This window comes from Astatotilapia calliptera, chromosome 6 (genome assembly GCF_900246225.1).
Source record: "Astatotilapia calliptera chromosome 6, fAstCal1.2, whole genome shotgun sequence".
NCBI lineage: Eukaryota > Metazoa > Chordata > Actinopteri > Cichliformes > Cichlidae > Astatotilapia > Astatotilapia calliptera.
In genome coordinates, this window is record NC_039307.1 from 1,401,051 (window position 1) to 1,428,867 (window position 27,817).

General features: G+C 45.9%; 2 protein-coding genes across 4 annotated transcripts; one reads left to right on the forward strand and one right to left on the reverse strand.

Annotated features, from left to right (window-relative positions):
* The first annotated feature begins 3,769 nt into the window (after nucleotides 1-3,769).
* mtmr7b (myotubularin related protein 7b) lies at nucleotides 3,770-16,649 on the forward strand. 3 transcript variants are annotated; one of them, XR_003272586.1, is made up of 15 exons: nucleotides 3,772-4,105; nucleotides 4,826-4,951; nucleotides 7,023-7,185; nucleotides 7,279-7,436; nucleotides 8,145-8,273; nucleotides 8,762-8,896; nucleotides 8,983-9,115; nucleotides 9,358-9,467; nucleotides 9,965-10,090; nucleotides 10,172-10,221; nucleotides 10,678-10,878; nucleotides 11,557-11,691; nucleotides 13,690-13,816; nucleotides 14,569-15,033; nucleotides 16,160-16,649. XR_003272586.1 is itself a non-coding variant. In XM_026169571.1 (14 exons), the coding sequence occupies exons 1-14, from the start codon at nucleotides 4,082-4,084 to the stop codon at nucleotides 14,634-14,636; spliced, it is 1,734 nt and encodes a 577-aa protein (XP_026025356.1). In that variant the 5' UTR covers nucleotides 3,770-4,081; the 3' UTR covers nucleotides 14,637-14,711. The 3 variants fall into 3 exon arrangements, 2 of the variants coding, with proteins under 2 accessions (XP_026025356.1, XP_026025355.1); XM_026169571.1 differs by lacking the exon at nucleotides 16,160-16,649 and having other exon boundaries at nucleotides 3,770-4,105; nucleotides 13,690-13,865; nucleotides 14,569-14,711; XM_026169570.1 differs by lacking the exon at nucleotides 16,160-16,649 and having other exon boundaries at nucleotides 14,569-15,691.
* Nucleotides 16,650-18,399: 1,750 nt separating this feature from the next.
* LOC113023508 (E3 ubiquitin-protein ligase TRIM39-like) lies at nucleotides 18,400-27,817 on the reverse strand. Its single transcript, XM_026169573.1, has 2 exons — nucleotides 27,615-27,817; nucleotides 18,400-21,087 (listed from the first exon to the last, which is right to left on the reverse strand). Exon 2 carries the CDS (start codon nucleotides 21,076-21,078, stop codon nucleotides 19,426-19,428), a length of 1,653 nt encoding a protein of 550 aa, XP_026025358.1. The 5' UTR covers nucleotides 21,079-21,087; nucleotides 27,615-27,817; the 3' UTR covers nucleotides 18,400-19,425.

A 27,817-nucleotide genomic window follows, 5' to 3' on the forward strand; every position in this document is an offset into this window, starting at 1 on the left:
GGAACTATACCGGAAGGCGGAGGAATACATCCCTGTCACTCACTGATCACCCACAAATATGTGGCCGTGATGATCCGGGCCAGAGGATCAGTCGGGACGCTGTGGCACCAGCGAGGCTCGGAGCTTTGACTGGGCTCTGACATTTGGCCCAAACCTGCATCCAGAGCCGACACATGTTCTCGGGGCCAGATGTTGCCCAGATGTCACAGCTCACCTGTGGCTGAAGCTCAAAGGCTGCTAAAAGAAACATGCAAGGCTTTTACATTTGTGCTTCTTATTTCTTCAGCTTGCTGCAGATGCACTCCGCAGGACTCACGCCTCACCTGCTGGGTTTCATATGTCATACCGCCCTCTAGCGGCCGGATGGAGACACGCAGGTGGATGTTTTATGTGTTTTAGAGTTCATGTAAGAGCCAGTGAGAAGCCTCTGTGATGTCATAGGTGTAAACAAAAACAAAAATCTTTGCTACATATGCTGTATTTATTTCATGATCATTACATTACAAACAGTTCCATCAGCAGCAAGTAATAACACTCACTAGAAGAATAGAATAGAATAGAATAGAATAGAATAGAATAGCCCTTTAATGTCATTGTACATGTACATCAAAATTCTGGGTGCTCCACACTAACTGTGCAGGAGTAAAAAAATATGAAAAGTATAACATCAGGAATAAAGAGCAAACAGAAGAAATATATAGAGTCTAGAGGAACACATACCAGATAATAGAAAGGCACAGCTGTCTGAGCCTCCTGAAGTCTGTGATGAGTTCTTTGGTTTTAAGGACGTTCGGTTTCAGGTTATTTTCTGAACACCAGCAGGACAAGTTCTCCACACTGTCTCATCTCCATCAGAGACGAGCCCAACCGCAGCATACTCACTGATGACATTGGTTGGGTGGGCTGGTGTGCACCTCCATTCTCAGCCTCCAGGGGGCTGAGAACGCAGCCCTGTGGGGATCCGGTGCTGAGAGGGGGGGTGAGGTGGGGGCTGAATCGTACTGATTTAGGCCAGTGGGCGAGGAAGTGTTTGATCCAGGAGCAGGTGACGGGGGATAGTTTGGGATTATGGTCCTGAACACTGAGCTGCAGCCCACACAGAGCATCGTCACAGAGCTCTTCATGTTCTCCACATGGCTCAGCGCTCTGTGAAAGGTGACGGTGATGGCATCCACCTCCATGGTGGGGGCTGAGGGAGGGGGGTAGACAGTCTCTCACGTGCTGAGCACTATCTGCTCGAAGCACTTCATGACTACAGACGCCTGTAGTCATTGAGGCTGTCTATGCTGGCTTTTTGGGGATGGAAATGATGTGGAGGCCTTCAGCCAGGTGGGAACCATGGCGTGAGTCAGGGAGATGTTGAACAGCCCAGTGAGGATCACGGCCAGCTGGTCTGTGCGGCTTTAACCAGTCCCTGGGATGCTGTCGAGACCGGCAGTTTGCCTGGGGTTCGCTGCTCTCAGTCTCCTCCTGACCTCATGTTCTTGGCTGGTCCAGGAGGCACCAGGACCAGCTGACCAGAGAGGATACGGTTTACCCCACACTCAATGTAAATGGCCTGTATTTGTACAGCGCTTTACACTACATCCAGTCATCCACACACACATTCACACACTGGTGATGAAGCTACATGTAGCCACAGCTGCCCTGGGGCGCAGTGACAGAGGCGAGGCTGCCGGACACTGACCTCTGACCTCTGACCACCACCAGTAGGCAACGGGTGAAGTGTCTCGCCCAAGGACACAATGGGCTCGAACCTTCTGATTACAAGACGGCTGCCAACTGTTGAGCCACAATTGCTCGTGTGATGATGTTAAAGCTCAGGGATAACAAATGGCTCTTTGGTTCCTCTCCTCAGTAGGAAAGAAGAGTTTGAATATTCTTATTCCTGATAGGTTTAAACAGAATAGTGTGACAGAAAATGAGCAGAGACTGAGGATTAACTTCCCCCATTGATGTGAGGTTAAAATGTCCTCAGATTTATTCTGCAGTGAAGACTAACCTCAGTTTGATCCAAGCTCTCAGGGTCTGACCGCTCACAGGGTGTCAGGCTGGACTCACATGTCTCAGTCCTCCCCAGACTTCACGTCTGATAGAGTTCAGCATCCCGGTGCTGACTCACTGTCATACTGGCAGACACACAACATCTTTGCTGTGGTTTCTACACATGATGTCCAAACAGTGTGTGTCCTCTGTGCGTCCACACGGGGACAGGAAGTGGGAAGTCATTCATGTGTGCAACAGTCACTGGAAGTCACTGGAGGGCAGGAGGAAGACTTCATATTTATATTTCTGATTTTGTTTCAGTCCGTTTGTCGAGGGGTTCCTCTCTGAGCTTAGTTACTATCCGCTTTGTTATTATTTATTATGATGTGAGTGGCCTTCATCAGCCAGACGGATGAGAGGCTCTGAGATGATTTTCAGCACAAACACACAAAACTTTCACTGATGTCATCCAGGTCTCAGGAAACAAAGCCACTGATGGCTCCTCCGGCTCCTCGTCCTGAAGAACTCACGGAGAACTCATGAATTATCAGCTCTGAATGACAGCTCAAACATCTGAAACCGGTCGAGTTCAGCTGCTTCTTGAATGACCTTAAAGAACTTTTCCAGGCCAGAGGTTCAAGACGTGAAATCACAACCTCTGTAATACCCTCAGAGAGAGAGAGAGAGAGAGAGCAGCCATAATGTTGTTCGACATGTACGATCACAGTAAACAGCTCTTCTTCTGTTCTAGAGCTCATAACATGAAATCATAACCACCATTTCACTGTTTGTCACACTGAAACCTGACTGCCACACACACACACACACACACACACACACACACACACACACACACACACACACACACACGCACGCACACACACACACACACGCACACACACATACACACACACGCACACACACACACACACACACACACACTTACCCTAACCATCAAAAATGAATCCTAATCCTAACCATAACCCAACTGTAACCCAGGGTTACAGTTAATATTATTATTATTATTATTATTATTATTATTATTAACTGTGACCCTGACTCTAAAACCACATTTTGAGCCTCAAAAATGTCTCCAAACTCGTGAGGACGGGCACTTTGTCCCCATAAGTGACGTTTGGTCACGCGGGTGTAGTAGCGTGCTAACTTTCTGTCCTCACAAAGATGTCGAAACATGTACACAAATATTTAAACAGCATTAAATCAAACTCACTTTAATAAAACAGCGTCAGTTTGAGGAATTAACGCATCCCCCCCGCACCCAATATAAACCCACTCGTGTTTAGAAACACGTTATTAAAATTACAAAATAAGGCGAGAAATGTAGCGTGATACAAAGAGACAAAAGAGGACAGGGGTGTCTGAATATATGACACAGCAGTAAATACTAAACATTTATATAAAGGAAACATAAAAACACGATCATTACATCAGAAACAAACAAACAAACAAAATACAAGGTGAGGTTTGCGCACGCGCCCTTGCGGTTTAGCGCGCACGAGCCTGGCACGACATGTAAATCAAGTTCACCAAAATAAGAAAGAAAAACACTTTTTACCTTTCAAAATAAACCGCAGGTTTCCTTTTGATCTCACCATAAATCAATCAATTCAAAAATAATATTTTAAGAAGTTGTAAAAGTTATACGAATAAAAGTTTTTAAACAGCACCTTTCATTAAAGATGGACTGCCGCTGCTGCTAATGTTAAGGAACGTGTATTAGTCGACATTTTATTTTGAAAGGCATCACCGGATGTTGTGAATGCTGACGTGATGGTGGTGTCGGGAGCAGCTATAAGGGGCTCTGTTAGCGGCCGGGAGAAGCGGTGGGAGCTCGGGTGCTGGCGGTCTACGGTGACACGGACTCGGTTTTGTGTCGTTTAGGCTAACCGAACCGGGACACGCAGGGACGGAAGTCATGGGAGTCGCTCCGGGGCAGCTCTGGAGCAGCCGCAGCGGGGAACACGGCTCATCTGTCGGCGTGAAGCAGGGAATTTAACCGCTGGCGAGGATAAAGGAAAACGTCGGGCCACTGTCTCCATCACCTCCTCCACCTCTGCTGTGTCAGCCGGCAGTGATGGAGCACATACGGACACCGAAGGTAAGATCATATTTAAATAAATAAAATAAAATAAATAAATGATGATGAAGAGCACCGGAGGCGGCTCGCGCGACCGGCAGAACGTGAGAGGCTAACACTGTGTGTCCGATAATGGAAACAGCCCCGACGTTAGCCGTAAACACCTGCCGCGTGTGGCTGTAAGGGTGCTCCCACGCAGCCCGTTAGTTTCATCTTAATTATTATTCTTAATAATCAGCACGAGCACATCTGCACATGCATGAGTCAGCACTGCGCTGCTGACCTCCATCTTCCTCCTCATATGACTCCTTTCTCCTTTAAAACGCATCATCATCATCATCTGTTTATGGAGGGTTGGGGAGAGTTAGCGGTCCTCACACAGTCTGCCTGACACTACGGAAATATTTATATAATACTTATTAATAAAAGCTAGCTGCAAAGGGCTTTTCTCTGCGTACACAACCAGATTTACCTGCTCTGCACCGGATGTCACAGTTTTAGACCCACTGTGGAGATCACGCGGCTTAAACGGGCCTTCAGCCTGTAGTTCAAGGAGACAGTCTGTGCATTTTCCCAGTTTTTGGCCTTTTTGTGAATAATAATGCATTTAAAGCTTGAGCACATGCTCACCTCTCAGGTGATCTGGAGGAAAATCTCTGGATTGCACAGAGCGTCATGCAGACGCAGAGGATGCTTTGATCAGTGGACGTGGTTGACGTGTGCGTCTCTGACTTTGTTCAGGTGGAAAACGTCCGTCTGCTGGACCGGTCGTCAGGCCAGAGAAAGGCCAGCGTCGGGACTCTGTACCTCTCTGCCACGCACGCCATCTTTGTGGAGAACAACCCGGAGACGCGCAAGGAGACATGGGTAACCTGCAACAGCTTGAATAATAATCGTACCCGCCTTCAGCCACGGCCACATTGTTACCTGTGGAGCTCTCAGATTAGTATGAGGCACTGTTGGTGCTATTTCCAAGCACATTGTGCGCTGCCGGTCCTGCTTGCTACACAACAACATTCAATATTTAGCATTTACTGCTGTTTACACTTAGCTAGATTAACGTGATGCTGTTGTGTTTAGTATGTTGCTCTGTTGTTTTGCTTGTTTTCTCTTCTTTCTCTTTTTAAGTTTCCTTTCTCACTGTCCCTCTTCCCTCCTGTTCATCTTTTCCTTCCTCTTTCTTTCTCCCTTTCCTGTCCCTCACTCATGTCTGTCCCGTCTGTAACAACTGAAAATAAAATAAAATAAATAATAACAACAAAGGTCGATCAAATGGACCAATACGGCAAATCCATCGGGTCTCCTTGTTGGTCTTCAGACAACAATTCTGACGGCTAAAGAACCAAACGGGACAGGAAAAAAAAAAGATTAGTATGAGGTGAAGCCGGGGCGCAGTGAGAGCTGCAGCAGGCCGCGTCACAGATGGAAGACGCCATATTTGGATAAAAGAACGTTAGAAAGTCGTACCAGGGAACACACAGCTGCTGTCAGTGCTCAGTAACGTCCCAATAAAACCCTGAGTTTCACTCAGACTTCTTGGCTGGTTGTTCAGATAATTGCATTAAAAAGGCTCCAACAGCACAAAGACCACACAGGTTTGTGCAGCAGCCTGTAAACATGATTAGTTCTGCTGTAAAAGTGGAGATGTTAACCCTGCAGGCAGGTTTCAGAGGCTGAAGCATCAGCCAGTATACCAGAAATGTGGAGTCTGAGAATAAATTTGGACGCCATCTGTAGAGCCTGGATTTATCCAGCTGCGTGTGTCGGGCTGCAGAGATGCACACGACAGAAATGTGATCCACAGAGAAACATTTATCTGACAGTGAAAGCTGCTGGAGAGCTTCATATTAATCACAAAGCCCTGAAAGAAGGAGGTTAAATATGGATCCTCAGAGTGGAAGCGAGACGAGAATTAAAGGTTTTTATGCTCAGATTAAAGGAGCAGCTTTCAGACGCTGTGCACAGAGTTCTCATTCAGATTCATATTTCTGTTTTAAAAGCAGGAATTTGTCATGCAGGCAGATATTTCCTGCCAGTTTGGTGAATCCTGTCTGAGCAGAAGCAGTGAAAGAAAAATAATAATCTGTGTTTATGCAGCTCCTCGTCTCCTCTGCTGTTAGCTGCACATTCATCGTGATGAGGAGCGGCGCAGCTTCATCTGGGATCACTGATATCAGTGGTGTGCGGTGTTTTCACAGAATTCCAGGCTGGGTGGTTTTCCAGACACGGGAAGAAAAGATGCCACCCTCCCCCCTCTTAGGAGTCCGCCTCGTCCCCGTGGACCTGAGTGGATGATGAAGAGATGCAGGCGTGTCACATTTCACTCAGCAGGCTCAGACTGCTGGCTGGATTAGCAGAAACAAAGGACAGAGTCAGAGCGAGGTGTAGATTAGCTCTCCTTCACAGCACAGCACCTAATTTTGTTCTTCATTAAAACTATGCTGCGTCTGATTGGCTCTGACCCAAACCAGTTCACGTCATGGTTCAGTGTTGGTCTCAACCTCCACACGTGTCTTTTATCTCATGTTGGTTGAATTCCCATAATTCTTCCCTCCAAATAGTCCAAAAAGACCCAAAGAAACTATGAATACAAACACAAACGGCCGACAGTGAACGCAGCTTCTCCTCCAACCACCACAGAGGCGCACCGGCCTATCAGAGGCAGAGCTGGAGCAACGTTTCATGAGGTTTGTGACCCCAGCAGCCCAAAATGATCAGTCCTATCCCAGCGCTGTGAGGTATAAACAAGGAATGAGGAGAAGAACACAGCACAGCTGTACTTCCTGTGGGCCGGGCACTTCCTGTTAGGAAATCTGAGAGGCTACGCTAACAAGGCCACGGCGGGCTGCTCATCTCCATGATGGGTGTGCTTTACAGTAATGTGCTGTGCTTGGTGACGCAGGTCTACAGGAAGTAACTGTGTGTGTGTGTGTTACAGGTATTGCACAGCATGGTGAGCAGCGTGGAGAGGCCGCCCACCACCTCCTCAGGAGGTCAGCTGATCCTTCGCTGTAAGGACTTCCAGATCTTCCAGATATTCATTCCACAGGAGAGAGACTGCTTGGACGTCCACGCCTCATTGGCCAGACTGTCACGGCCAGGTGTGTGTGCGTGTGTGCGCGCGCGTGTGTGTGTGTGCGTGCGTGCGTGCGCACATGTAAAACACAGATTTTTAATTCCTCGTCTCCTCTCAGAGAAGTACAGCGAGCTGTACTGTCTGTCCTTTAACCCCAACGTGAACAAAGAGGAGAGGGAGGAGTCGTGGAACTTCATCGACCTCGCGGCCGACTACAAGAGGATGGGCGTCCCTAACAACCTGTGGGTTGCCACGGCAGCAAACAGTGAATACAGGGTCAGTCATGATCATGTGACACAATGTTAACTGTTTGAGAGATAACGAGTACATTTCTGCACTTTGACGTGAAGCTGCTGCTTATACGCCGACGGCTCTGAGAGCTCGGCGCCTCCAGAGGCCGTCCCCCTCAGTCTGACTGCACTCACCATATTCAGACTCGGTTCATCACGTTTAAGCGTTGCTGTCTGCGCGCTCAGACTGATGAAGGTGTTTTCCTCGTTTCACGTGTTTGCAGAGCTTCGTCTCTGCTGCGATCTAAACCTGTGAATGTTTCTCTTTAAGTCAGTCAGTAGTTTTTATAAGGTTTGGTAGATTAGCTCAAACAAGCCTCACTCACAGCTTATCATCAGCTACGTCACAGCACCACCCTCCAGCTCAGGGTCCAGTCAGGCTCCCAGGTCACCTGTGGTGTTGACGGTCTCTGAATATTTCATCAGGAAGGAGCGGTGAATATTCTCAGAGGGACGGTTTTAGCAAAGCAGCTGTTTGTCTCAGTCTGCGGCGTTTGTGCTGGAACCAGCTGAGCGGCTTGGCCGAGTCATCGTAACAGGATGTTTAAAATGCACCATATGAGCTTAAACAGTGTGTGTGCGTGTGTGTGTGTGTGTGTGTGTGTGTGTGTGTGTGTGTGTGTGTGTGTGTGTGTGTGTGTGTGTGTGTGTGTGTGTGTGCGTGCGCGTGTGTGTGCGTGTGTGTGTCCTGCAGGTGTGTGATACATACCCTTCAGAGCTGTTTGTTCCAAAGTCGGCCACGCCCGCCATCATCGTGGGCAGCTCGAGGTTCAGAAGTCGAGGACGATTTCCTGCTTTGTCGTACTTCCACCAGGACACACTGGTCAGACACACACACACGTTTGTATTTATATCCTCGTGGGGACATCTCATTGACATTATGCTTTAGCTGCTTACCTTAAACCTCACCATAAACTAACTGTCACCCTGACAACAAACGGGGATTAAAAGCTCTGTATTCCCTCCATGTGTATGGGCATATGTAAGACTGTGGATGAGATGGCCAAGGTTAACACAGCCGAACGCATGATGCAAACAAAGGAAGAGCACATAAGTCTCACTGTGAGATTGAAGGAAGAACAAGGGTCCAGTCGGCCGCTTGCACTGTGCACCTGAGCTTAAAACCAGTATAACTAAGCCACAATATCCTGACTAACCATGAACCAACTGTCACCCTGACACCAAAACCACGTTCTGAGTCTCAAAAATGCTTCAAGCTCGTGAGAACGGGCACTAAATACACACACACACACACACACACACACACACACACACGAAGGTGGGATTCTGAGTGTGTTCTTCGCTCTGCAGGCCGCCGTGTGCCGCTGCAGTCAGCCGCTGTCGGGCTTCAGCGGGCGCTGTCAGGAGGACGAGATGATGCTGCAGGCGCTGATGAAGTCCAACCCTGGAAGTGACTACATCTACGTGGTGGATACCAGGCCCAAGGTAACGCACGCACGCACGCACGCACGCACGCACACACACACACACACGAAGAGGTGTTGTGACTAACGGAGTGTGTGTGCGTGCAGTTGAACGCGATGGCGAATCGAGCGGCAGGTAAAGGCTACGAGAACGAGGACCACTACACCAACATCAAGCTGCAGTTCATCGGCATCGAAAACATTCACGTGATGAGGAGCAGCCAGCAGAAGATCGTCGACGGTAACCGTGTGTGTGTGTGTGTGTGTGTGTGTGTGTGTGTGTGTGTGTGTGTGTGTGTGTGTGTGTGTGTGTGTGTGTGTGTGTGTGTGTGTGTGTGTGTGTGTGTGTGTGTGTGGTAAACAAACAGTAATGAGGAAGAAATGTTCAGCTTCCCAAACGATCAGTAAATACAGACTTCCTCTGACTGCATATTTTTCCTCTCTCTCTCTCTCGCTCTCTCGCTCTCGCTCTCTCTCTCTCAGTGGGGGAAATGCGATCTCCGTCCGTGACAGACTTCCTGTGGGGGCTGGAGAACTCTGGTTGGCTCAAACACATCAAAGCCATACTGGATGCCGGCGTCTTCGTAGCCCGGGTGTGTGTACGCACTCGCACACGCTCAGCAGAGCTAATGCTTTAATAACTAGCGGTTGCTCGGGGGTGGGGTCTCAGTCAGGTGGGACCCCCCTCAGTCAGTCAGTTGATGCTTCGTAATCAGACCGATGGATGATGTCACGGCTTTATTTATCAGACGTGAGAAACTTAAACGTTGTTAATGATACGAAGTCGGGGCCTCGCGGTGGGGATGGTCACAGTGGACGCTGTGCTGCTGTTTGTGGTGGAGGTCGCCCAGCGTGGCTTTACTACGCTGCATGTAAATGCATCCACAGGTAGAGCTGTGCACACCTGAGCGCAGCCTCCATGCTCTGATTGGATTTGCTAAACTAAAAAAAACACCCGTTGCCAGCTCGCCTCACGGTAACCCGTCGTTTTTTTTAAAACGTGGTCATTACATCAGGACTTTGTCAGGTTCAGCAGTCGCAGCTCCATCAGGCACTAAAGTCAGACTCCTGCTCTCTGCGCTCTCTCCAGGCAGTGGCGGACGAAGGCGTCAGCGTGCTGGTTCACTGCTCAGACGGCTGGGACAGGACCGCCCAGGCCTGCTCTGTGGCCAGTATCCTGCTGGACCCGTACTACAGGACCATCAGAGGCCTCATGGTAACGCAGACGGCCGCGCTGACCATCGCCTGTTCTTCCTCTGACGTCTCACATCCATACCTCCTCCTCTTCTTCTTCTAGGTGCTGATACAGAGAGACTGGGTGTCGTTTGGCCACAAGTTCTCACACAGGTCAGTAACTTTGAGTCTGGTCTCATTCGGACGCTTCTCTTGCATCTTTCTGTCCACATTTAGTCCACGATAAAGACGTTTCAGACACTTTGGTCCTACGGTGTGGGAAACCATGAGAAAGAAGAAGAGGGCGGCAGTGCCAGTTCTGTAACGAGCTCCGAGGTTGAAACTGAAAGAGACGCTGAAGGCGAGGGTTGGTCCAAACAATCCAAACGACTTTCACTTCAAAGCAGCAGAACCTCAGTTCTAATGTTTCAATCTCATGATTGTAGAGACGTGAGCACAGACTCCAGTAAACGTGAGACATGAGACGTGATGACGGTTCATTAGTTTCTGTTAGTGATGTCAAGCTTACCTGTACAGCTGACGTTCAACGAGAGCATCAGCAGTTTAATTACTCGTTCATTTTTGCTCTTTACCTGATTGAACACATGAAAATTGCTCTGTGCCCCGCAGGTACGCTCACCTGGACAGAGATCCCAAAGAGGTGTCCCCCGTCATCGACCAGTTCCTGGAGTGCGTGTGGCAGCTGTCAGAGCAGTTCCCGTGTGCCTTTGAGTTCAACGAGCGCTTCCTCATCGCCATCCACGCTCATGTGTACTCGTGTCAGTACGGGACCTTCCTGGGAAACAGCCAGAAGGAGCGTCGGGACATGAGGTGAGCACGAGCGTGCCGGATTCACGGGCTCTTACTGTGAGCAGGCGAGTCGGCTTTTCAGGGTCTGAATAGATTTAAGAAATCAGTCCTGTTTATGTGACGGATGCAAAGAGGAAAAAGTAGAAACCAGCGACTGATCCTGTGGGAACTCCAGGCCTCGAGCGCCGGCGTCCTGCAGGTGTTAGATCGCACCCTGGGTCAGCACACCTGCATCACATGATTAGTTCATTACTGGGCCTCTGGAGAACTCAAGACCTTTAAATCAGCCGCGTTGGACGAAAGACGCGTCTGAGAGCTGCAGGACGCCGGCCCTCGAGGAGCTCCCTCTCCTGTGTTAAAGGAAATCAGCCGTCGTAGCTTTTATTTAAACGAGATGAGTTTCTGAAACTGGACAGAATGTGTTCATGGTCTGATGTCGTCGCAGTCCCGTCTGCGTGGATATCTGCCCGCTGCTCGTTTTTATTTAAGGAAGTAAGAAACAGGAAGTGCAGAAACCTTGAATGTTTTTAATGAGGAACCGTCCGTCGTTCATCACCTGCCACTCCTCGTCACAGACCACAGATGTTTTCATCGCTACAACAGCTCGTGTCCACAGGCGACGGCGAGCACGCCGCTTATAATCCAGTTTTATTCGTATCTGTGTCACGGAGGTAAAGGCTGTGCGATGTGTGTCTGCAGGCTTCATGAGCGCACTCACTCGGTGTGGCCTCAGCTGTGGAAGGACCGAGGCAAGTACACCAACCCTCTGTACAAGGCCGAGCAGAGCCAGAGTCAGGGCGTGCTGAGACCCAACACCTCCCCCTACTGCTTCAAGTGAGTCACTGCAGCAAAAACGCCAACACAACTGCGTTCTCCCTCACAAAACAGGAAGTGTAGTCCTGGTCCAGTCCAGCCGGCTGCGATTCCCAGCAGTGATTCTGTGGATCCTGATAGCTTAGCTGGAAACATGACGATTCCTGTTAAATTAATTTATTTAAGCAGCAGCAGGTTCACCCTTTAAGACCTACCATAGAACCAAGTCTGCCAGAATTATCCTTATATTCTTACATGCTGTAGGGACACTTGTTTTGATTTATTGATCAGCATTCAAATATCTCAGTGAATACAGAATAAAGATTACCACAAAGCAAGACGGCACGAGACAAGGCAAATCAAATTTCTTGTTCAGGTCATGTTTGTTTTGTAGAGAAAATCAGTGGTTTGTATGAGACTTCCAGCTGATCATCAATCATCACTCCAAGAAATTTATTCTCGTGCACTCTTTCAATTTCAATTCCATTAACCCTGATTTTGGATACATTTTTCATTTGTCTAGTGCCAAAATAATACTTTTTGTTTTCTTTATATGTAACGATAACTTATTTACATCAAACCAGTTTTTTAATATATTTAACTCTTTTTCCGCTGCAGTCAGAAGCTGTTCTGGGTTTTTACCTGAGCAGTACAGAGTGGTGTCATCAGCAAACAATACACGTTTTAACAGTTTGGAAACACTACATATGTCATTTATATGTAATATGAATAATTTGGGGCCCAGCACAGAGCCCTGAGGAACACCACAAGTTACCTTCAACTGCTTAGATTTTACATTATTGATTTCTGTCATCCAGGTAACTTGTCATCCACTTGTATGCCATCCCTCTTATGCCATATCTCTCTAGTTTATTCATTAATATAGATCAATTGTATCAAACGCCTTTTTTAAGTCTATAAAAACACCAACAGTATATTCCTTATTATCTATAGCAGTAGATATCCCTTCAACAAGTTCCATCACTGCCATCGAAGTGGACCTTTTCACTCTAAAGCCATGTTGGTTATCACTTAGGAGATGATGCTTCTCCATATATTTATCAAGTCTATTAACAAATAACTTTTCTAAAATTTTTGAGAACTGTGGGAGCAGAGATATTGGCCTGTAATTGGTGAACTGACATCTCTGTTTTTATTTCTTGACTCTGGAATTTCTTTTGCTAAATTAAAGCCAACATTTACAAAGAAATCATTAAATTCATTTGCAATGTCTTTAGTTTTATCAAGCACAATATCTTTATCTTTTTTTAAATAATCTGGATAATTCTTATTTTTTTGAGCCCTTTTTGATTTTACTGTTTAATATCCTCCATGTTTCTTGTGTGTTACTTCTGCTTTGCTCCAATAATGTGTTAATATTCTTTCTTACTTGTGGGAGCATTTCAAGTTGCTATACATCAATATAACCGTTATAGTCCAAATATTGATCATATGTATGCATTAAGTGAATAATAACTAGATAAACTACAAAAAAATTGAATGTTGTTGTTGTTGTTTTTTGCATATATTTCTAGTTAGAGAAATTTAAGAGGTTTGTCCCTCAAAACTGTAAATACCAAAAAGTTGCACAAAATAGTTTCTAACAACAGGAAATGTATTTTGAGTGTCTTCATAGTTTTATTTTTGAGATGCACCAATTTTTATACACTGCTGGAAAAACGGAAATAAATATTATAATGCAAATTTGCAAAAAAAAACAGCATATGCATCAAAATAAACTGTTTCCAGCAGTGCAACTTGAGTCCTAAGCATCCCAGAAACTATTCAGAAAAGCAAAAAGTCAAACATGGCTTTCAAAAACACCAGTATAGGCTCATAAGGCCCTGAAGGTAAAAAAAAAAACTACATTTTCCGCGAAAATGACGTCACTTCCGGCTTTAAAGGGTTAAAGGAAGCTGCACTGAGCTGCTGGTTTTGTGCATTTGTTTTGTTTGCCTGAGTCCCTGAAACAGGCGGAGAGTTTCTCTGCTTTTATATTTCACATTTATTCTCCTCCAGGATGTGGAAGGGTCTCTATAACCACGCTGAGAAATCGACGCCTCCCCGCCAGTCACCTGCCGACTTCCTGTCTGCCGTGAGGGAGGAGTCCCAGCAGCTGGAAGAGGAGCTGACCAATCACCAGGAGGTACCGCCAGGAGGAACCGCCCACCACCACCACCCGGGCTCCAGACAAGGCATACAACACACGACACGCCTGTTATGACACCAGCACAGATCGTTCACTTCAGCTTCGCTGCTTAAACTGCGACCGTCTACTTTTTAAAACTTTTTACCCCAAAAATTAAAAATCATTCAGCAGCTATTAAACCAATTTTAAAAAATCTGCAGAAGTTTCTAGATTAATTTTTTTTAAATGTCTTATGTTGGAAGCAAAGACTGTATATAAAAGAAGGAAACTGGCTCTACATCTCAGAATTGGACATTAGCATGTTAGCATTAGCCGCCCTGCTGGGTTGCGTAAAGGTTACTGTATTTGGCCACCATAGACTGTGTCACACATACCTGATGTTAGCGCTCAGTAACATCTCATTGGACAGTCTGTTAGTCCAGTAACCTCACAGCCGACACATTATTGGTCAGGCGATGTCATTAAAAAGCTGCAACAGCACAAACACGGTGCAGAGGTCAAGTTCAGGGTTAGCTGAGGTGAAGTCAGACAGCTAGCAGCTACGTCATGTTAAAAACACCTTTGTTTCTTCTGTAAAGTTTTAACATAAGAGTCTATGGGACTGAGTCACTGCTGGAGCCTCTAGTGGACGTGAGGGGAACTGCAGCTGGGCTGCAGCCTCGTTCTAACCTGTAACTCTCTGAGTGTTAATAAAGTTTTTCCAGTTACGAGTCCTGTCAGCTGATTGTAAGCTTCTTGTCTCTGTGCAGCGGATCGCAGAGCTGACGGGGAAGCCGATCACCTGGGAGAAGATCGAGGTTCCCCGGAGGAGGACTAGCTGCCTGCCGCAGAGGCACAGCGGGCCGGACCCGCCCACCTTATACAGAGAGCCAATCGCCAGCCTCGCACAGGACAGCAGTCACACACTTTCCTCTGCACCAGCCAATCAGAAGACTCACACCAAGGAGCCCGCACTCTCCCTGCCCTTAGGGCCACATGGCCAGCTCAAGAGTCACGACCCCGATGACCTCTCCACCTGCAGCGACCTGGAGTCGGGCGTGGCCGACCTCAGCAGCCGCTCATCCAGCGGCGGTGATGTCGGCAAGGACCCGGACTTGGAGTGACACGGACCGGATCAAAGGGACTCCGCTGGCTTTTATTAATATTTATTCACAGGACGGCGAGGTGACGTTTCCAGGTTAAAGGGAGAAACCTCGGCGGCGTTTGAGACGGAGGTGAAAACACGGTTTAACGTTTTTGGTTCACAGAACAGACAGGCTGCTTCAATTTAAATGTTTTTAGGTTACTGACATTTGTACTGAAACGCACGATTGCACAGTGACAGGAAGTCAGATGCACACGAGTTTAAAGCGATCAGAACAAACACGAGTTATTGTCTCTTCTTCTCTCCACTGAAGAGTCTGAAAACTTGTTTCCACCCAGTCTTCCTCGTCCTGCAGCGCGGCATAACAGGCATAAAGGTTTCACTGTAGATCATGAAGCTGACCTGCTGTACGTGTTCAGCGTGGCCCTCGTTAGCTCGTTAGCTCGTCACAGCAATCACGCCTGTGGGGTCGTATTTGTGTGGACGACAGGCGGCCGTTTCCTCAGAGGGCTTCAGTCTGATCCTGGATCAGCCGTCTGCTCAGTCTGAACACTGAAGTGCTGCTAGAGCAGCTTTGATTCAGTTCAAAATGGCCCGCCCCCTTTAAGCCCCTGGTGGGCGGGGCTTCTACCACAGTTACTTTGGGAACACCGGGGAGATTTTTTATTAGAGACAAACGTAGTTTAAACTGTCACAATAACACAGAAACCCCACAAACACACTCTGACTGAAATGCTCCAACACACACACACACACACTGACACACACACATAGACACAGACACACACACACACACTGACACACACACACACACACATATAGACACACACACACACAGACACACACACACACACACACATATAGACACACACACACACACACACACACACACACACACACACACATATAGACACACACACACACACATATAGACACACACACACACATATAGACACACACACACACACACATATAGACACACACACACACACACACACATATAGACACACACACACATATAGACACACACACACATATAGACACACACACACACTGACACACACACACATATAGACACACACACACACACACACTGACACACACACACACACACACCGATCGTTCACTTTCTCATCGCCTTCTTAACGACACGTTTATTTCAAAGGTTTAAAGGGACTGAAGAACAAACAGGTCAGTGTTTATTTTTGATTTTAGACTTTTTTGTGCTTTATTTGATTTTATTAAACTTTATTTAGATTTTGCCGTGTGAGGAGCTGATGCTGTCGGTCCTTCAGATGACAAAGTGGAAATGATGAGCTCAGAGCAGTGTTCCTCTAAACTTTAATCATCTGTAACTCTGTACATTCCCACGTTGGACGAGCAGCAGGTTTGGAGGTGTGTGTGTGTGTGTGTGTGTGTGTGTGTGTGTGTGTGTGAGAGCTGGATCTCTGTTACTGGGAGCTGGTGATAAACTGGCTCCACTTCCTCCTCCTGCTCATAACTGGGACTCTGACCGACACCTCCTCCGTCCACTGCTGGTTTATGGTTGGAGAAGTTTGACTTTAACTGATGCACTGAAGACGAACTTTGAAAGGAGAGGCGTGACATCTGTGATTGGCTCTAAGGAGCTCGTCTCCTTTTTAACTGGTACACTGTAGCCTGTGGTGTGTCTGTACGTCGCTGTGTGTTTCCTGTATCCACTGATGTAAACGATCTCAGTAAATCCATATTAAAGAGAAAAACTCGCGTCCTCACCTTCTTCCTCTGTGGAGGCCGAGCAGCCGTTTGAGTTACGGCTCCTTCACAGCGTATCTGTGTCCGTCCCACAGCAGGTTTGGATCTTTAGTGGAATTTATTTAAAGCTTGAAGCAGCTTTTATACCATTTACGGCCTGCACACATCCTTGTTCCCTCTCTTTCTCCATAATGTGTTCGTGCTGCAGACGTCAGTAAAGTTACAGTCACAGTACTTGCACATGTAGCTAGGGCTGAGGAAGAGGAGGAAACTCCGAATCCAGAGAAGGTGGAGACTTTAAATAACCAACAACAAGCAAAACTCTGGAGAAACAGCACCACACAATGCATCTGCAGGGTGAGTAAACCAAACCCAAGCTTTGTACCATTAGATCACTCTGTCTGCAGACACTGACGCTCTGAGCAGCCACGTCGCGTCACCAGCTACATATTAAACTGAGTCTTCCTCTCATGATGACAGGACCGTGTGCTTGCTAGCAAAGCTACGACTGAGGTGATGTCAGTGAGCTTTTAGCTCTTCTTGCACTCAGTAGTTGGTTTAGTACACATGCTTTCTTCTTGGATATTCCAAAAGCTGAGTTTGCACCATAAACATTTTAAGGATGCCCTCAGCTGGGAAAGGGTGGAGTGCCCACTCCGGGTGGGGACGAGTTCCTGGTCCAAGTGGAGGAGTTTAAATATCTCGGTCTTGTTCACGAGTGACGGGAGAGGGGGGCGGGACATCGACAGACGGACTGGTGCTGCTGCTGCAGCGATGCGGACGCTGCACCGGTCCGTCGTGGTGAAGAGAGCTGAGTGTAAAAGCGAAGCTCTCGATTTGGAGGTCGATCTACGTCTCTACCCTCACCTACGATCACGCGCTGTGGGTAGTGACCGATCCCACAGCTCGTGACCGTAGGTGCGGGTGGGGTCTCTCATCTGTCTCTTCAGATGTTTTTAAAACAGTAGATCGATTAAGGTTTTAAACAGACTATAAAATATACAAAAGTTTTTATTTAAACACATTTCCCACGGTGGCACGGTGGTTAGCACAGTTGCCGCACAGCAAGAAGGTCCTGAGTTCAATTCCACCATCAGGCCGGGGTCTTTCTGTGTGGAGTTTGCATGTTCTCCCCGTGTTTGCGTGGGTTCTCTCCGGTACTCCGGCTTCCTCCCACCGTCCAAAGACATGCAGCTGGTGGGGATAGGTTAATTGGATAACCCAAATTGCCACTAGGAGTGAATGTGAGTGTGACTGGTTGTCTGTCCCTGTGTGTTGGCCCTGCGACAGACTGGCGACATGTCCAGGGTGTACCCGCCTCTCGCCCCATGACAGCTGGGATAGGCTCCAGCGCCCCCCGTGACCCTGAAAAGGATAAGCGGAAGCGAATGGATGGATGGACGGATGACATTTCCCATTTAAAATAATAAAAAAACAACATGCTGACATTTTTTATGGGTAGTATAACATTTTAATAAATTCAGACTCTAATAAAGCTATGAGATTCTTTACTATAAAAACAGACTAATACACCTGATTACTGTATTACAGTGTTGAACCACACTGAGGGTAAATGTGTCGTCTTTACACATGTAAATACTTTTTATTTGAAAGATTTCATGTAAATTTAAAGCTACAAATATATTTTCTGTACCATAAAAAAAACTTCTCCATATTTTAATTACCAAAATTACAAACTGTTAAAGTTCCACTGCTGTACGATATTTTTCTGTCAGATTATTTGTTTGTTTTGTTTTATTTTTACAGAATTTTACAGATTATTTCCATTTTTAAACAATGTACTGTACGTGTGAGATCAATGATATGAATGTAGCCGCTGAAAGTGCTGGATATAAATCTTCACCTCAAAGTCCGTTCACATACAAGAAGAAGGGGAGTGAGTGGGTCGGCGCTCAGGGCCTTAAACACACCCTTTATTTCCATGGGAACACAGACACAACCAGAATCACAAATACAGTTTAAAATCCCCCTATACAATAAAGAGTTTCCAACACGCTAAAAACCCTGCCGGCAGAAATAACTATATACTATCAAAACAAAAGCTACACAAATGTTTCCCCCCCACAGTGCCATAATCCCACAGTCCAGCCACACGCGGGCAAATGGTCCTTATCTGAAACAGGAGAGGAATTTCTCTTCCGGGATGGAAACCACACCGGCCAGAAGAACAAGGAGGGGGCTCCTGTCGCAGACCTGTCTTCTCCTGACAGCGCGTCACTGCACAGTCCCGCCCCACTCCACACCTGAACACGGCCTCCCTCGTAGCACCGCCAGATGCAGGCAGAGGGACACCCCTGCCCTGCTGTGGATTGCGGGCATCGCCACCCACTGTCGCTGTTCCTGCCGTTGGGACTGGATCGCCATGTTCCGCTGGCCAGTCCGTTGCCGAACGACTCGTGGCACCCCACAGTCAGGCAGCAGGTCCTTCGACACACATGCTGGCTTGAACACGTTTCTTTTTTCTCCTGCTCACCTTTCGTGCATCGCTCTCTCACTATCCCCTTTAGCAGGTCAGTTTGGCGGCTGATAGGCCGGCTCGGGGAACGCCCCGCCTCACAGGTGCCTACAGGTCTGCTTAGTCCACAGTGGATTAAAAGAATATTGTGCAACAAAACTAAAATACACAATATAATAATGAGGATAAAACCATGCAAATAAAATCAACACTATGTACCAATAAACAGCCTGATCCAAAACAAAATATAAAAACAATTTTCCACTGTGTGACACGAACACCAAACTCATCGAGTGTTATCAGTGAATGTTCTTAATCCAGACGGTCTTCACACAGAATGAGATCGACAGCAGTGATCAGCAGAGGTGCAGCGTTCTTACCATCATCATTATTACACGGATTCAAGTACGGGTGGAGCTTCTCTGTGAAGGAGCAGCCAGTGAACGAGTAGATCAGAGCTGCAGCATCTACGTCATAGAAGGAGACTAGACCCTCCTCATAGTCCACAAACACCCCCACCTTCTGAGGACCAGACCGGAGACAGAGACGGACCGGAGGGGCGGCACAAGCTTTGTACTCATTTCCATTTCTCAGACAAACAGTCCAGAGACCGTTCTGAGGTCTCAGTCTGATTTTTCCCTTCCTGTTGATCGACTCTGTGGACACTCCTAAAGTCCATTTAGTCTTTCCTTTAACCTGAACCTCAAAGTAAAATCTGCCTGAAGAGAAACTCTGCTCTGCTAAAACACAAACACACTGAGAAAATCTCTCTGGGTTGTCCGGAAGTTTCCTCCTCACATCACCATGATTCACTTGTTTTCCATCGTCAGACAGGATGAGATAAGGATTTGCTGTATCAGGATCCAGAGTCACGTCCACTGCATCCTGCTGGACCCTCTTCAGCTCTGCAGCCTCAAACAGCTTCTTCATGTCTTTCCTGAGTGTCTCCACAGCTCTCCCCACAGTCCCCTCATATGATGGTGGACGGACTCTGACCTCTGTCCAGTCCTTGGTGCATAGAGCAGCTTTCAGGGAGGAGAAGCTTTGGAGGAGGTGGAGGTGGTCTTCAGAGCGTGAGAGCTGCTCCACCTCAGATCTTCTCTCCATCAGCTCAGAGATTTCCTGTTCCAGATCTTTGATGAGTCCTTCAGCCTGTTTCTCTGTAGTTTCCTGTTTGTCTTCGATCTCCTTTATGAGCTCCTTCAGGCGTCTCTCAACAGACTCCATCAGAGCCGTGAGGACCTGAACACCTTCTGCTTTCTGTCTGTCTGCAGCATCTTTCCTCATCTTCACCGACTCTTTGATCTCCTGAATCTTCAGTCGTCTCTTCTGGATCATCTGCTGAATCTCAGCCTCTGTCTTCTCCAGCTCTGCCTTCTTTCCTTCATATTCTTCTTTCAGAGGAACAAACTCATGAGCCTTGTGATCTAAAACAGAGCAGAGCATGCAGACACATGTCTGGTCGGTCTTACAGAACAGCTCCAGATGTTTATCGTGCTTCCTACACATCCTGCTTTCCAGGTTCTCCACAGGCTCAATCAGCTGATGTCTTTTCAGACTTGTAGCTGTCAGATGAGGCTCCAGGTGAGTCTGACAGTAGGAGGTCAGACACACCAGGCAGGACTTCAGGGCCTTCAGTCTGGGTCCAGTGCAGACGTCACAGGGAACTTCTCCTGGTTTGGCAGCTTGTTGCTCTGAGCTGCTGCTGCTGGCTTTCTGCTGAGATTCATGTCTGAACTGAGCAACCATCTCAGAGATGAAGGTGTTGATCTTCAGCTGAGGTCTACTCTTGAAAGTCTCCTTACACAGGGGACACTGACACCTCTCATGAACATCCCAATATTGAGTGATGCACTTTTTGCAGAAGTTGTGTCCACATGATGTGGTGACCGGATCAGTGAACACATCCAGACAGATGGAGCACAGAAAGCGATCTTCATACTGCAGATTGGTGGCAGCAGACATGTCTGCACCCTGAGAACAGAAGTATAAAAATGTACACTTTAATTAAACATATCTGTAAATGGTTTAGAAATATCAAAGAGAAAATACAATTAACATTCAGCCTCTAACACTAGAAATCAAAGATAAAGAATGGAAAGAAAGAGGAAGTGACAACGTTCATCTTGTGTGGTTTCAACAAATTTATTTCTCTATAAGTTTTTTTTGTAGGAGCCGTTTTCTGTGTTGTTACCTTCTGTGAGCCACTAGGGGTCACTGTTTGTTTTACAGTATTGTATCTTTTTAAGGTAGACATGTAATTAGCGTCGGGTGTCATTGATTGGAAGAAGGAAATGGTTTGTGACTGCTGTACTGTTGTGATTTATATTAAATGATGCTGGATACTGAGAGAACTGATGAGCAGCAAAAGCAAACGATGGAAAGCGATACAGGTATTAAACAGACAGGATAGGTACGGAGTTATTGGACCATCTCAAGTTTCATTCAGTGGAACCACGTCACCCCGCCATCAAACACCTCAGTGGCTTCAAACATAGGCCTAGCTTCTACTCTCTGATTATTCATCGTGTGACTGATGGATTATTTCAGCCTCAAGTCCAAACGTTGTTGGGAAGCTGTGTAAAATGTAGGTGAGGGTAGGAAAGTAGATAGACCACTAAATTGAAAGCTTTGCTTTGATGCTCAGCTCTTTTTCTATCACTAAGATCTGTACAGCATCTGCATCACTGCAGACGCCGCTCCAATCCATCTGTAAAACTCATGTTCCCCTTACTCGAGCACAAGACCCTGAGATACTTGGTCACAATATGCCAATAAGCCAACAGAACCAGACCTCCATGCAATGTTGCAGAGACATGTCAGCCAGGACAGCCCTTCAACCTTCACAGCTTTCAGGAATTCAGCGCCCATTTCATTCATTCCAGGGGCCCTGCCACTGAGCAGTGGTTTAACTACATTGGTGACCTCACCCTCAGTGATAGGCGAGTCACAGACCGTATGCCCAGACTCTGTTTGCATAGCAGATGTGAATGTGGGATTGAGGAGGTCCTCAAAGTGTTCCTTCCACTGCTTGGCCATGTCTTTGGTTGAGGTCAGCAGCGTCCTGTCACCACTGTAAATAGTGTGTCTCTTAAATAACTTTAAGGCCAACCTAAAGTCTTGTTCCGCGGTCTCCCTGAGCACCTCCCACACCTGAGTTTTTGTATAAGCCACTATTACTGTTGCACGTTGCTGGTTCTGCTGGTACCTGTCAGGTGCTTCTGGAATCCCACAGGCTGACCAAGCCTCATAAGACTCCTTTAAGGTGACGGCTTCCTTCATCTCCTGTGTTCTGGGACAACTGCCACGACACTCGCCAACAAAAGTCCAATCACAAAACACCACTCAGGTCCAACGTGAGCACTGAAGACCCCCAGCAGAACAGTCCCTGGGTGGAGCACTCTCCAGCTCCCAGCCAGTGATTCCAAGAAGCCTGGGTACTCTGAACTGTTATTTGGTGCATGGGCACAAACAACAGTCAGGCAGGCAAAGGGAAGCAACCCTCTCGTTCACTGGGAATAACCCCAACGTACAGTCTGAGCTATGCATTCAGGCGAGCCATGCTAAATCTAGTTGGCATTTCTTGACCTTATGCACCAGCTCTGGCTCCTACCCCACCAAAAAGGGTCACTCCAAGGGCTACAAACAGTTTTTGAAGCCAGGGATTGGAGCACCAAGACTTCCACCTCTGACTGCTGCCTGATCCACAGAGCACCAAACCCTTATGGCCCCTCCTGTGGGTGGGTACACAGGAAGATAGACCCACGTAGTGTCTTTGGGTGGAGCCCGGCTAAGCCCCTTGGACTAAGCTCCAGGTATCCTTTGATACCTTAGGTACCAGCCGCCTGAAGTTTCAAAATGCTGTTAAAATGGCTAAAGCGGCTTTCTTTTCTGAAATTATTGAGACTAATGGCTATAATCCTCGAACGCTGTTTAAAATCTTTAATCCAGTGGTCAATCCCTGTCATGAAATGCCGACGGTGTCCTCTCCAGCTCTCTGCGAACAATTTTGTTATTACTTCACAGAAACTTTTATCTCTCAAGTCTTCACACCCTTTAGTTGTGAGCCCTGCTTTCACCCCTGGATGTTCATCAACTTTTCATCAGTTTGAGCCGGTGTCACTCCCCGCCCTTAAGCAAATAGTTGAACAACTGAAAAATACAAATTCTGTACATGATATTCTCCCATCACGCATTATCAGGGATGGTTTTGATGGAATTGGGCCCAGTATTTTAACTCTCACAAATTCTTCATTGCTTTCCGGCCATGTTCCATCAGCCTTTAAACACGCTGTAGTGCAGCCTGTTCTCAAAGAAGGAACCTCGATCATAATGACTTTGGAGATCGGCCTGTAGTTCACAAACTCCTGTTCCTGTCCAAAATCTTGGAGAAGATAATTCTCTCGCAACTCCAGGCCCAACTGGATGCGAACAACATCAATGATAAATTCCAGTCTGGCTTTAAACCACGTCATAGCACTGAAACAGCTCTGCTGATAGTCCTTAATGATCTTCTCCTAATTGCCGATTCAGGTCGTTCTGCAGTCTTAGGCTTACTGGACTTGTCCTCAGCCTTTAGTATGGTGGACCATAATATTCTACTAACGAGGTTAGAACATACAGTTGGCATTAGAGGTGACGCCCTTAACTGGTTTAAATCATATCTTTCGAGCAGGTCCTCCTCTCTCACTCTGGGTACCTATTCTTCCTCTGTTGCATCCTTCTGCTGTGGCGTGCCTCAAGGCTCTGTGTTGGGCCCAATGTTATTCTCTCTCTATATGCTACCTCTAAACTTAATCTTTGAAAAATACAACATGTCATTTCATTGCTATGCTGATGATATACAAATTTACTTTCAGCTAACTGATGATGTTGCTCTGTACCTGCACTGCTTCATAGAGTGCATGAGAGAAGCCAAAGAATGGCTTTTGGGCAACTCTCTAATCTTAAATGAAACCGAAATTGTGGTGTTTGACAGTTATTTCCCCCGGGGCCAGCTAGTTGATACCTTTGGATCCCTCGCCACTTTTCTCTCTGACACTGTTAGTAACCTAGGTGTGCTGCTGGACAGCTCCTTCAAATCTGACAAACAAGTGTCCTCTGTAGTCAAATCTAGCTTCTACCAACTGCGTCTTATTTCGACGGCCAAGTAGAGCTGGGCGATAGAACGATAACGATATGTATCGCGATATAACTTTTTCTCGATAGAAAAATTAAACTATCGCGATAGACCTCGCCGCTCTTGTCCTCTTAAAAAAAAAAAAAAAGAAAAAAGAAAAAAAAGAACAGCCAATCCAAATTAAGTAGCGCAGAGCAGAACCAATCACAGCCGCAGCGTCACATCACGTGACTTGTTACGTACAGCACAAGTGCCAAGCCGCACATGTGTATTTGTTTGGGAAGCAGCCAGCCGCCCGGGTAATGGAGGAAATGAGTGTGCCGACTAGAAAAATCAACCGAGCGTGACCGAAGAGAAAACAGATGATGGTTCCAACGCCGGAGAGATTGTCGAACGGAAGAGCCATAGAAGTTCCGTAGTGTGAAGGTATTTCGGCTATTTCAAGTCTGACAAAAAACAGAGTAGCTGCACTGTAAATTGTGCCGAAAGCAAGTCTGGAAATACAATAAACTGGTGCATGCGTCACACTGTGCGCCACGTTATTGTTTCGGTGAAATGAATTTCTACAATACTGTTAATTCTACTCTCTGCAGTGTTTAAATGCTTACATATACACACAGTTACTGTCCCTCCACACATACGACTCGGTTCTGCTTCTATGTCCCAGCTTTGTTTACTTTTTCTCACCAAGGCTTCTAGACTTCTGATTGGCCAACATTTCTGCACGGTTAGGAATCTAGCGCCACCTGCTGCTTTGGCATGTTCATAGCGGCGTTTTCCTTCATTTCTCCCTTTATGTGTGGACGGGATTTTTTTTTAAAACGAAAACGGAAAATCTCCGTTTTCAAAAATACCCGTGTACGTGTGGACGTAGCCTCAGTCTCTGACTGGAAGCGCTAATTCTTCATTCGGCTTTTGTCAGACTAAAGTAACTGTTAAAACTGTTTGAAAAGCTCAGCTATACAACAAGGAGAGATTGAGAATTTCCTTTTAGTTCTCAGTTTATTTGATATTGACAAAAGTTAGTCAGTTTTGTCTGTTCTTCTGTAAAACAAACTAAGATTTATTTTTAGAATTAATATTTTGTTTCTAAGTGGAATTGACAGTTTAGTCTGTTTCGTTTGTTCTATTTTGAAACTTAAACGCTTTAGCGGCTGCCTTTTGTGTAGTTTGCAATATTTGCCTTTATTTATCTGAAAAAGTCTCATGTTCCTTAAGTACATCTACCCTGTTGAACTTATTATGGGAAATAAATATTTAAATAAAAACAAGCTGCTGATTATTTCACATTTACTTGTGAGCAACGGCACATTTAAATCTTACAAATATAGTTATTTGGCTTATATCGTGATAGATATCGTTATTGCCTGAAATGAAAAAAAACATATCGTGATATGAAAAAATCTTATATCGCCCAGCTCTACGGCCAAGCATTACATACCACATAAGGATCTTGAAAAGCTTATTCATGCCTTTGCGACCTCTAGATTAGATTACTGTAATTCCCTTTACTTTGGTCTCCATGCTGCTCTTCTTCATAGATTACAGCTTGTCCAAAATGCCGCAGCACGCCTTTTGACTGGAACCAGAAGGTTTGCCTCTATCACCCCTGTCCTTGCTGATTTGCACTGGCTCCTCATCAAATACCGCATCGAATTTAAAATATTGCTGCTTACCTTCAAAATTATAGACGATACAGCACCTAGCTATCTTGTCGTACTTCTTAGACCATACACCCCTGGGAGAGCCCTCAGATCATCTGACCAATTACTCTTGGTTCAGCGTAGATCTCGGCTTAAGACCAGAGGTGACCGTGCATTTGCCCTGGTTGCACCTAACCTGTGGAACAACTTTCCCATTGCTATTTGCGCGTCTGACTCCATCCAGTTATTTAAATCACATTTAAAAACTCACTTATTTAACCTTGCTTTCCCAGTTAGTTAACGCCTGTATTTTGTACTCAATTCCAATCTTTCTATATATCTTTCTCTACTTAAAACCTGTGTGTTTTTAGCAAGTTTGATTTGATATTTACTTTTATTCTTGTGTAATCAGTGCCATTGACCTGTTAGCATATTCAGTACTTTGTTAATGGTCTTAAATTTTAATGTTTTAATCTGCTGTTTTATTGTGAAGCACTTTGGTATACCGTTGGTTTTTAAATGTGCTATATAAATAAAGTTGTATTGTATTGTAAAGCCTGGCCACCAGACCTCAGCTAAAAGCTCACAAAACCATTTACAAACAGCTAAAACTGCAAAAAAGCAGGAAAACTGATTCTGTGAAAAGATGTAAACACAAAGTACGATTCCCTCACTCGTCCGACAGCATGTAGAAAAAACAATGTCTCTGCCAAAAGCACAGGTTACAAAACTGCAAGTTTCATCATGTCAAAGAAGACCAAAACACGTTTCAGGTTTGAGAAACATTAACATGAATCCTGTCTTACTTCCAAAAATCCACTGTGATAAAACCACATTTCCCACAAACTTCCACCTCCCAGTGTGCTTCAAGAACAGTTTCCAGTTAAATCTCTATTTTCTTTATTTTCTTGTTTATGCACAGATGCATTACACACCAGTCTACTGTTGTGTACAGTGTGGCTGTCCGCGTTTGAATTGTTTTGTTTTGCAAAAATGACTAACAAAAAAAAGCCTAATTTCTGCTATTTAATACGTAAGGATTTTTAGTTTTTACAGATGGTGCCAAATTGCAAATCACACTCTGCTGAATCACCTGCTAATTATCTTCACAGTATTCATTCACTCTGTCTTTAGGGACTTGCTTAGCTTGTAACATTCCCTCTGACACCAGCAGCGCTTTGGTTTACTCCTGGCTGCAGGCCTGTAGAGCTCTCACTTTGGGAAGCTGCCGGTGTTCATTAAACTCAGTATCGGTAACCAGCTTTAAGTGGGAATAAAACCAAAAACTCTGCGTGTTTGCCTCTGATGACTTGGACATGCAAACAGCAGGAAGTGTTAGGATGTGGGACAGGTGTAACATGCGAGAGCACATCAAAAGTCTCTTTCATGCCTACATCTGATACCAAGCTCATCTTCTAACCTTCATATTTTAACACTTGTGAATGTAGCACGACATGGTTATCTCAGGTCATGATTCTCAGTTTTAACCACCACCAATGCCATTTTTTATTTCTTAATTAATTTCTTTATTTAAAAAAAAAATACTTGTTGTAACAATAAAGTTTAGTGGTGTCGCTTTCTTAGACAGCTACAGCTAATTTTTAAAGTAAGACAGCGTGGCTGTCGTCTGTGAGTCTCTTCAACTCCTGTTTTTAGAAAGAAAAGCAGACTTTTTCAATTTTGCACTTTTAACTTGAACTAATCTGTTGAACACAGTAACTCTGATCAGCTGCACTCACCTGTATTTGAGTTCGTTGATGTTCTCCAGACTGCAGCTCTGCTGTTTCTCACTAACTTTTACTTTTGTTTCAGGAATGTGATGTTGAATCTTTGTTGTTCCGCCTCTTCCTGTAGATTTTCTTCTATTGGCTTCATGTAGGTTATTCGAATGAAATGTGTTTTGCTGCCCCCTCAGGTGCTTTGAAGAATTACAAATCCTCAC

What these genes read in the sequence shown, in the direction of transcription:
- LOC113023508 (XM_026169573.1), bottom strand. Translation starts at nt 21,078, where the DNA reads ATGTCTGCTGCCACCAATCTGCAGTATGAAGATCGCTTTCTGTGCTCC.
- mtmr7b (XM_026169570.1), top strand. Translation starts at nt 4,082, where the DNA reads ATGGAGCACATACGGACACCGAAG. An exon ending in GGCCACAAGTTCTCACACAG is followed by an intron (nt 10,222 to 10,677) that starts GTCAGTAACTTT and finishes TGTGCCCCGCAG; the next exon opens with GTACGCTCACCTGGACAGAG. An exon ending in AGCTGACCAATCACCAGGAG is followed by an intron (nt 13,817 to 14,568) that starts GTACCGCCAGGA and finishes GTCTCTGTGCAG; the next exon opens with CGGATCGCAGAGCTGACGGG.